Source organism: Amphimedon queenslandica, unplaced genomic scaffold, assembly GCF_000090795.2.
Source record: "Amphimedon queenslandica unplaced genomic scaffold, v1.1 AMPQUscaffold_13520, whole genome shotgun sequence".
Lineage (NCBI taxonomy): Eukaryota > Metazoa > Porifera > Demospongiae > Haplosclerida > Niphatidae > Amphimedon > Amphimedon queenslandica.
The window spans coordinates 643,142-652,230 of NW_003546244.1; the positions used below are offsets into that span (position 1 = coordinate 643,142).

Genomic DNA, 9,089 nt, shown 5'->3' on the forward strand with positions numbered 1-9,089 from the left:
GAGAGAGGGTATTTTGTATTCATTGCAATGGATTAGCTCACCTTTAGATACAAAAATCAAACAGCTAGTGATAGTAGTGACCAGTAAAAGGATCTTGTTGCAACTTGGGCTCATATTTCCTTATCTGCCCACTCAGGGGCTATCTTACACCACTGTAGTTGAGATAAACTTCTTCTTGAGGAAACTCTTGCTTGCTTTCAGCTCCCAGATCAGCAAAATAGCATGATGGAGCCAACAGGACAAGCTCAGTGCGTCTTTCTCAGCCCTCAATGCAGTATGATTTGCAAAATGCTGCAGAAAATGTGGGCGTAGCTCGTCAAAACTCCCGGGTCTTGTTTATCTGTTATGATAAAATACCATGGCAACGGGATTCCATTACAGTTACCATGACGACTAATAAACATTTGCAGCACAACTGGTCGCGTGCAGCGAGAGAGAGAATATGGATTCCTCTCGCCGGCAGTCTCCTCAGAGAGACAGCGAGACACCTTTTGAAGAGCTTCCAAACCTACCCAAGCCTATCATACCTCAGATAGACCTCAACATACAGAGAATGGACATAAACGGAATGCTCAAATACAAGTAATGGTGGAAACACTTTTAACCATTGCATGAGCCCTTTTATTATCCACAGACCCTCTATAGCCCTGCAGCGTAAGGTAGGCTACAGTGTGAGGGATCATGCGACTCAGACTAAGGAAACAGAAATGGTCGACTTGCAGCATGAAATTGAAGTGCTACAGGTCCTGGTACAAGATGCCGGAAAGCTGCGTAAAGACTTTGCATTTACCACCAACATGTTGAGAGCCAATTATGAGCAACAGATTACAGACCGATCCACAGAACTGTAAGTAAATACACTATGTACAGAGCAAACTGTTAATGTATGACTTGCATCATGATAGGTATTGTAGAGTGAATGAAAAAATGTACGAGCTTGAGAAACAAAACAAGACAGTGAGTTATCTTTATTATAACATGATATTCATTAGTATTATCTAATACCTTCCCTGGCTTCAATCAATTTCAGAAAATCAACCAATTGAGGAAGAGTTTTCAAATGCAGCTTGATAACGCTATACACAGGATTGCTGGAGAATATAAAGCATATTACGACAGTGTGCTGGCAGGAAAGCTGGGATTTAATAACTCAGCAATGGAGGAAATAAAAAAAGAGTGAGCTAGGAAACCAACTTGAGGGGGGGGCAAAATTACACTGTATGTATGTACACATGAACATTAACATTACATTATTGTTAATGTAGACTTTCAGAGAAAAATCTATTACTGAGACAACAGGAAGTACAAATTGAGAATCTTGAAGCAAAATTGAAAGAACAAGCAGGATTAAGCAAGAAAGAAGTGAGCAAAAGCATGTATCCTCATGCATGCATAATTATTTAATTGTATATAGCCTTCAGAGTCACCTATTCCTGTTGGAATAAGTGAAGAAGAGGTAGAATCGCTCAATGTGAAGATTGCATACTTGGAAGATGAGCTGGGATCGGTTAAAATTGAGCTGGCTACACAAGAAGATGAAAATATAAGACTAAGTGAGCACAAATAAGCTATTGGAGTCAATTATGAAATAATGTATAGAGAAACAGCTCGATAAAATGACTAGGCACTTAGAAGACCAGAAAGAAAAGTACAGCCAGGTTCGGTTATGAAATTTTTGTAATAATACATGTAAATTTGCTTTTAATGCACAGCTTGAAAAAGATTCAGACAGCTACAAGAAAAAAATAATGGAGGAGCAAGAAAAAGCAGCTAAAATGGTAGCAGGAATTGTACTCTATAATAATATCTATGCACATACAGGCTGAGAATCGTTTGGCAGTGATGGAAAAGGAACTAAAAGAGAAAATGGAAGCAGCCACAAAGCAGGTAAAGATATTGTATAATTGTCTGCAATGACAAAAATTATTCAACTTAAGGCTATGCAAAAGGCACAGGAGCAAGCAGACATGCAACGAATGAAAGATCAGGCAAAATTCCAAGAGGAAATTTCAAAAAGGAAAGCAAAAGAAGATGAATTATTATTAGAAGTAAAGAGGGAGAGAGAGAGAGAGAGAGGCATAATGCATCAATGCAACAACACAGGCAAATAAGAAACCAACTGTGCTTGGAGACAAAGAGCTATTGAAGCAGTTGGAACGCCTTGAAGAAATAGAGCAGCAACAAAAACATGAAATACAGAGGTACATGTACATGTTCATGTATTTTTAGCTGCCATTCTACAACCAATGCACATTGTCTTTACAGGCTGAACAAAGAGCTGGAAAGAGTTAACAAAGTATGGGAATTAAAAATGGCAGTCATGAAGAAAAAGTGAGTGGATATGGAGTAACTGATTGCAATAAGATTATGACAATAATATACAGTTTTCAATCATTAAAGAACGAGCTTCATCTAAGACACACACTAGAAAGACAATCAGTTCATCTACACCATGCTACTGTGGGATATGCTGTAAGTTATTACATTTTTATCATCAGACTTTACACTAACAATGATTATACACACAGAGCACTGGTAGGGCTGGACGAGAGAGCGTACATATACCAGTTATACCAGATCCTTCAGTAAGTGCATGGCTTTAAACACAAAATAATTTTCACAATCATCACAGACAAAATCAGAAAGAAGACCACCGACACGAATTGTGCAACAAGAAAGTAAGTACATGTACATAGTACCCACTGCATTACATTATGCTGTCATAATAGGTTCAAGTCCTGTACCAGAACAATTATTCACAAGGTATATTATGTACATTGTAATCAATAATAATAATTATAATCATGGCATTCATTTTCAAGATCCAAGAGTGTACACTTTGACGAATCAAAGCCACCAAACTCCACGCAACCAATGCAAGCATGAGTGAACCAGAGACACTCTGTATAATAGATTGTGAGATTATTTTAATATCATCATAAAACTGAGATGATTTTATATCATAAAATACACACAAAAACACACACTGTACACAATAAAAGTATACAAAGGAGAACAAAATTAAAATGAGGACTAAGAGGAGGGTGGTATTAGGGAAGAGCTGATTGGTGAGGTGGAGGGGAGAGGCTCTGTCTTATCACAGTTACGCGTCTTTTGTTTAGATTTCGGTACAGCTTTGCCAATCCTCCAATTGTGTACTGGATGGTTTGCTGGCACAATGGCTATATCCTTTAAAGAGAGAGAGTGAACTGGTTGTAGCTCCCCTTTTACTAGCCTTAGACTCGGAGAGAGAGAACCGAAAAGCTTCTCGAAACATATCGTCGACTTGATGTCCTTGATATTAGTCAGCTGCTTCCCAGTATTGCGTTTGTGGTGCCTTGTTTTAGAGCCTTTAGCTTTCAACTTTCCACGAGGCTTGTTGGTAGGTTTTACGGCTGATGCTGTGGTTTGACTAGTGGGTGCCGGTGGTGGCTGAGGAGTGGATGACGTCACTCTTGCATGTCCATTACTATTAGAGCTATTGGTAATTAAACTAGAATTACTGGTAACAGATGACAAGTCGTCCTCCATCATTAGGTGGCTCTCTATTAGGAGTCTAGCATCAGCATGAGCTCTTCTCCTCTCCGTGCAAATCATGTCACCCAAAGAAAGAGAGGGGGAATGGGACTTGACTGGAGACAAAGATTTGCCTTTCTGGGGAGGCGTTTTCTTTTTAGAAGGTAAGACCTTCCCTGGGGTTGCATTAGTAGGAGAAACAGAAGGAACTAAAGAGGGGCTAGCTTGGGGTGGACTAATCATCGAGTGCCAATTGTTACCAGTAGGAGATTTGGTTAGTTTAAGAGCTAGTGGGGGCTTGAGCTGCAATACAGAAGCAACACCAGCTCCAGGACTGACCTTTGAAGCATCATTGACAGCTCTCTTCTTAACCGTAGCAAAGTGACTCAAGGCAAGTGGTCTTTTCCCTTTCATGCTTGTCAAAGGAGGAGTGCTTGCTTTATTAGTGTTAGTCTTTGATAGATTGATTTTATTAAGAGGAATGTTAACAATAAATGATGAGAGAGGAGCAGAGAGACCATTACAAGAGAGAGATTCATCAGAAGAACTATCTGATGGATTGTAAGACGAGTCAGAGGAAGATGATGAAGTTAAGTCGCTCAACATGACCACTGGCTTATCAGGCATTACAGCAGAATAATTAGAAGACCCTGGATGTATACATGTACATTAAAAAAGAAAGTATAACTTTGGGTGTACTATCAATGCATAGGTTAATAAAAATAGAGAATTCTCTCCTAACCATTTTGATGAAGTACCATGTACTATAGTACTAAGAAGTATCATAGTATATGGTGCTTTGGCTTGATTAGGAGCAACTTTAAAAATTCATTAAAAATCCAAATCTGATTGGAATCAGCTCAAATTTTCTACACAACATAAGAACATGTATATGCACCAGGAGAAATTATTAAAAATGAAGAATTCTCTCCTTTTAATTTTTGTTAAAATTTGGTCAAAGTACAGGGACTTTGGCCAGATTCTGGAATTTAATCGGAATCAACTCAAAATTTTAAGCAACATACATGTAAATACATGTATATTAAAAAAATAAATGAAGATTTTGTGGTGAAATAGTATGCGGTCTTTGGCTAAATTTATAAAAATTTCCTAATAATCCAATTTTAATTTCAAAAATGAAGAATTACTATTAATCAATAATACACAAGATTACTCTACTATTACTATTATCCCATTACTCACACCAATACTACATGGGCATGCTAGTACAACTGGCATACGACATTCTAACACTCTCTTTGCTGGTTTCTGATCAATAAAATTAATTATAATTAGTAACTGGATACTGACCCAGACTAGTACATCAAAGCCATGATATTATTAATTACATGTTGTTATTACTAATCTTTTGCCTAAAACTTAAACTTACTTTTCTTTGAGATGAGGTTCCTAAGATTAGAGAGAGGCTGACACGTTAATGACTGCTCCTCATCACTGGATCCTGATGTAGCTGATACATAAATATCAGACGAGAAGTCACCAGTGAGAGTAAACCTATCATTATAATTAACAAATATGAAACTTTGATGAGAAATTTTAGTTCCTAAAAAACCCAAAATTTTAATTAATTATAATCAAAAAAACCACACCCCCATTGCTAATGACGTTCCTCGTACTTTTCTGATCTTGTAGAGTCTCCATGTGAACTGGTTGAGCTACGATTAAGAGAGTTCTGTTTCATATCCAGGCCTCCATTATCCATTCCTTTATCATCTTCTTCATCCTCACTGGAAGATGGGGAGCTGAGGAGGATAGGATTCTCGAATGATGTCTGAGGAAAAGGAGATGGCCTTGGTGTCATTTTCTCTCTCGAGGGATGACTAAAAGGATTGCTACTCATTTTTACCAAAACCATTTAGCCTTATCTGTGTAAATGGCGGCTCGAATGGCGGGGCCTGCCAGCCTGAAGTGGAGGAGGTTAAAAACTTAAAATAAAGATATGGGCAAGGACGTGCACACCCTATAGAGGTGTGTTTTAGAGGTGTGTTCACACGTGTGCTGCTTGGTTTCTCACTTTCTTTATTCCTTTTATACCTCATCTCTTGCTGAAAGAAGCTCTATGGCTGCTCTGGAGACAAATGAGAGGGTGTTTGGATACCTCACTTTCTCCTCCAACTTAAGCACCAATGTTATTGGTAAGTGAAGAAGTGCCAAGGCTAGGGCGGAGCTTGTAGTGATGTCATGTTTGTTGCTTGTTATCACTACTCATCACTAATTGTAATTACATCAGAGTATGTGTATAGCTTTTATCCATCCCCTCTTTATTATGGAGTCCTGTTTTTATAAGCTGCTACTACTATGGATAAGATCTGATACATTTTTAGATGGTGAAGTTGTACTTAAAATTGGACAGAGCTTTTCACATTCTAATCTTGTGGTAACAGCTAACAGGATGGACCATGTAGCTCATTATTTTAAGTGGAAAATCCAACAGTCTATCCGAAGTAATGAAAAAATACTATCCTGTGAATATTAATTAGTATATTTTTATTTAGTGCTGCCGCATTTCTTGCCAGATTGGCAACCAAATCCAAGGATAGATATTTGTAAGTAGTGCGTTTATAAATAAATTAATTTATGCTCTGTACAATCACCTCCATTTTAATTTTAGGGCACTTTTTTTGGCCGTACCCATAATTAGGGATGCATAGGCAGGAAATACAAAAACATTTAGTTATTATTATTAGAATTTAAATTTAGGATTTTTTCGTTATAGTTTATTATTATTATTATTAATTATTTCTGTATTTCTTTGCCACAACAATGTATTAAAATAATTACAATACGCAATGTTCAAGTCTTTATAGTCACTTTGCAAGAGATGACATGAAAATACAACAAATTATAATAAGAATAATAAGGATGTTGTTCAAGAACAGAATTTGCTCACTTAATTTTTTATTCTTCCACTGCTCCCTCCAGCAATGGCTTGTTCTTTGCCATTAATTGTCTTCTTTATTAGAACACCATCTTTTGTCACTTCAACTATTGTGTTTCCACCTTTTTTAGTGCTTTATATATACAAAAACACATAAGTTATTGATATTACTCATACATGTACATTTTTTCTAAAAATAATTGTTTAATGATAAGTTATTTCTTAACTTATTTATTAATAAGTTATTCACAATTTCTATTTATAGAAATTCTTCATTCATTGCTATGGGATCACGTGAGCCGTTTACGTATTAAATACACTGTCACACCTTCTCACACGTGTATTTAGTATTTACTCTTATTATCATCTGTGAATTACTGAAATAAACTCTATGGCTGTTTTGGAGACAAACGAAAGGGTGCCTGGAACAGAACACCTCACTTTCGCTTCCAATTTAGGCAACAGTGTTATTGGTAAGTGAAGAAGTCCTAGTCGCACGTGTACTGCTTTCTTTACTATATCTGTGAATTACTGAAATAAACTCTATAGCTGCTTTGGAGACAGACAAGAGGGTGTTTGGAACAGAACACCTCGTTTTCTCTTCCAATTTAGGCAACAATGTTATTGGTAAGTGAATAAGTCCTAGTCCTACCCTAGGCTAGGGCGGGCTTGTATGACACCATTATTGATATATACCATAAATCTACTTGTTGCTTGTTTTATCACTACTAGTTTTGTAATTTGATCACAGTATATCTGTATATTTTTTATCCATCCCCTCTTTATTATGGAATGCTGTTTTTATAAGCTGCTACTACTACTACTATAGATGAGATCTGATATATATACATTGTTGGTTTTTTAATAATTTTTTTAGATGGTGAAGTTGCACTTAAAATTGGACAGAACTTTTTACAATTAAATGCTGTGGTAAGAGCTAACAGGATGGAATATGCTGTGGTAACAGCTAACAGGATGGAATATTTAGCTCATTGCTTTAAAAGAGGAATCCAACAGTCTATCCGAAGTAATGAAAAATACTATCCTATGAATATTAGTTAATATATTTTTATTTAGCGCTGCAGCATTTCTTGCCAGATTGGCAACCAAATCCAAGGAATAGATATTTGTAAGTGGTGCATTGATAAAGAAATTAATGCTCTGTATAATCACCTCCATTTTAATTTTAGGGCACCTTTTTTGGCCGCACCCATAATTTAGGGATGCATAGGCAGGAAATACAAGAAAAACATTTGGTTATTATTATTAGAATTTAAATTTAGGATTTTCCTTATATAGTGTGAAAATTATTAATTACTATTATTAATTATTTCCGTATTTCTTTGCCACAACAATGTATTAAAATAATTACAATACGCAATGTTCAAGTCTTTATAGTCACTTTGCAAGAGATGACATGAAAATACTACAAAGTATAATAAGAGTGTTATTTAAAACAGAACGCGCTCACTTAGTTTTTTATTCTCCCTCCAGTAATGGCTTGTTCTTTCCCATTAATTGTCTTCTTTGTTAAAACACCATCTTTTGTCACTTCGATTATTGTATCTCCACCTCTTTTAGTGCTGTATACAAAAGCAATTAGGGTATTTATATTATTTATACAACATTTTTACTAAGTTCAATGATAAGTTATTAACTCACGTTTTTGTTTTAATTGTTTTTCCATTCACTGTCCTGGTGCTGGTTGAGACATAAGTACCTCCACTACTTGTCACCTCCCCACCAAACCTAGGAATGATAATTATATTATGTATTAACATGTCATACATAATGTATGCATGTACATTTATGCTTACGGTGAGTCAAAGAGACTTGATGACGAGAAACCTGACCCGAATCCCATGCCAAATCCACCAAATCCTCCAGCACCTTTGCTACGACCAGAAGATCTCCCATCAGAAACTAAAAAGATGCAAATAATAAAGTATAATTAGCATGTACATGTACTAACAGAAATCATCTCCAAAGTCAAGGCCACCTCCCATTTCTTGAAACATTTTGTCAAATGCAGCAAATACATCATTCGTTCCAAAGAACTGCCTACAAAGAGAGAAAGTAATGGTATTGCAGTAAGCATATTTATTTCTTCTATCTTCATACTTACTCAAATATATCGCTTGCAGCTGCATGTCCTCCAAAACCACCTACAGGGATTGTTGTAGTCAGGCGGGCCTGACCCTCGCAAAGAAGGAGGGTCAGGACCAATCCAACACTCTTTTTGGTGTACACTTCTATGGCTTGGGTGGGGCTGGGTGGAGCTCAATGCTTGCATTTATATTTGGCTATTTAAAAATGTGCTGTATAGTGCTTCTTGGGCTGAAAGATGATACAAATCAGTTTCCTTCAGGCTCCTTCTCTAGACTCAAGTCTGCATAAATAAACCATACAAGATCCCATTTTGAGCAGTTCGATAGAACCATGGATTAAACTAGGTCTAAATTGGCATAGATATAATTGAACATGTAAAAGATGGTGAAAGGGCTTGCTTTACACCGAGTTAGAGAAGCTAGGAAAAATGGAAAACTCTTTAACAATTGTTAAGAAGTGCCACGGTAAAATGTTCCTAACAGCCGGATCGTTTTCGTCACCATAAACACATAACGGGCTTCTATTTAAAGACATATTAAGGTCCTTTGTATCTTCCAGTGTCTCT

The 9,089-nt window shown here is 36.6% G+C and overlaps 4 protein-coding genes and 1 long non-coding RNA gene across 7 annotated transcripts in view; 3 read left to right on the forward strand and 2 right to left on the reverse strand.

The window, feature by feature from the left end:
* The first annotated feature begins 405 nt into the window (after nt 1-405).
* On the forward strand, nt 406-2,948 carry LOC105312152 (uncharacterized protein C10orf67, mitochondrial-like). The gene is made up of 17 exons (XM_011404570.2): nt 406-582; nt 635-847; nt 906-957; nt 1,031-1,176; nt 1,266-1,362; nt 1,415-1,553; nt 1,600-1,658; nt 1,713-1,778; nt 1,822-1,887; nt 1,938-2,048; nt 2,104-2,201; nt 2,266-2,331; nt 2,385-2,472; nt 2,529-2,585; nt 2,633-2,678; nt 2,730-2,763; nt 2,823-2,948. The coding sequence occupies exons 1-17, from the start codon at nt 443-445 to the stop codon at nt 2,884-2,886; spliced, it is 1,542 nt and encodes a 513-aa protein (XP_011402872.2). The 5' UTR covers nt 406-442; the 3' UTR covers nt 2,887-2,948.
* LOC109581451 (uncharacterized) lies at nt 2,923-5,666 on the reverse strand. Of its 2 annotated transcripts, none has more exons than XM_019995567.1 (4): nt 5,572-5,666; nt 5,154-5,440; nt 4,907-5,031; nt 2,923-4,166 (listed from the first exon to the last, which is right to left on the reverse strand). In XM_019995567.1, the coding sequence occupies exons 2-4, from the start codon at nt 5,390-5,392 to the stop codon at nt 3,034-3,036; spliced, it is 1,497 nt and encodes a 498-aa protein (XP_019851126.1). In that variant the 5' UTR covers nt 5,393-5,440; nt 5,572-5,666; the 3' UTR covers nt 2,923-3,033. The 2 variants fall into 2 exon arrangements, with proteins under 2 accessions (XP_019851126.1, XP_019851120.1); XM_019995561.1 differs by having other exon boundaries at nt 5,552-5,666.
* Nucleotides 5,667-5,726: 60 nt separating this feature from the next.
* Nucleotides 5,727-6,322, forward strand: LOC100638116 (uncharacterized). The gene is made up of 3 exons (XR_898143.2): nt 5,727-5,981; nt 6,033-6,083; nt 6,149-6,322. It is a non-coding gene; the product is annotated as an uncharacterized LOC100638116 (long non-coding RNA).
* Nucleotides 6,285-9,089, reverse strand: part of LOC100638243 (dnaJ homolog subfamily B member 6-like) — a 3,609-nt gene continuing 804 nt past the window's right edge. Inside the window, exons 4-9 of one of the 2 annotated variants that reach the window (XM_003382585.3) lie at nt 8,541-8,580; nt 8,388-8,476; nt 8,233-8,338; nt 8,078-8,164; nt 7,887-7,998; nt 7,730-7,841 (exon numbers count right to left, since the gene is read on the reverse strand). In XM_003382585.3, the coding sequence (XP_003382633.2) occupies nt 7,887-7,998; nt 8,078-8,164; nt 8,233-8,338; nt 8,388-8,476; nt 8,541-8,580 (434 nt within the window). In that variant the 3' untranslated portion in view covers nt 7,730-7,841. Of the gene's footprint in view, nt 6,549-7,729; nt 7,842-7,886; nt 7,999-8,077; nt 8,165-8,232; nt 8,339-8,387; nt 8,477-8,540; nt 8,581-9,089 lie in introns of those variants that run through there. The other variant, XM_019995588.1, reaches the window with a different exon arrangement.
* Nucleotides 6,785-7,767, forward strand: LOC109581476 (uncharacterized). The gene is made up of 5 exons (XM_019995600.1): nt 6,785-6,888; nt 6,965-7,042; nt 7,293-7,442; nt 7,493-7,544; nt 7,606-7,767. The coding sequence occupies exons 1-5, from the start codon at nt 6,807-6,809 to the stop codon at nt 7,634-7,636; spliced, it is 393 nt and encodes a 130-aa protein (XP_019851159.1). The 5' UTR covers nt 6,785-6,806; the 3' UTR covers nt 7,637-7,767.

Excerpts from the sequence above, each read along its gene's own strand:
- LOC109581476 (XM_019995600.1), top strand. The coding sequence starts at position 6,807 with ATGGCTGTTTTGGAGACAAACGAAAGGGTGCCTGGAACAGAACACCTC. Across the intron at positions 7,043-7,292 it reads TTTAGGCAACAATGTTATTG|ATGGTGAAGTTGCACTTAAA; the intron begins GTAAGTGAATAA and ends TAATTTTTTTAG. Across the intron at positions 7,545-7,605 it reads AATCCAAGGAATAGATATTT|GGCACCTTTTTTGGCCGCAC; the intron begins GTAAGTGGTGCA and ends TTTTAATTTTAG.
- LOC105312152 (XM_011404570.2), top strand. The coding sequence starts at position 443 with ATGGATTCCTCTCGCCGGCAGTCTCCTCAGAGAGACAGCGAGACACCT. Across the intron at positions 958-1,030 it reads TTGAGAAACAAAACAAGACA|AAAATCAACCAATTGAGGAA; the intron begins GTGAGTTATCTT and ends AATCAATTTCAG. Across the intron at positions 2,679-2,729 it reads ACGAATTGTGCAACAAGAAA|GTTCAAGTCCTGTACCAGAA; the intron begins GTAAGTACATGT and ends CTGTCATAATAG.
- LOC109581451 (XM_019995567.1), bottom strand. The coding sequence starts at position 5,392 with ATGGTTTTGGTAAAAATGAGTAGCAATCCTTTTAGTCATCCCTCGAGA. Across the intron at positions 5,032-5,153 it reads GACTCTACAAGATCAGAAAA|GTTTACTCTCACTGGTGACT; the intron begins GTACGAGGAACG and ends TTATAATGATAG. Across the intron at positions 4,167-4,906 it reads GAACCTCATCTCAAAGAAAA|GGTCTTCTAATTATTCTGCT; the intron begins GTAAGTTTAAGT and ends GTATACATCCAG.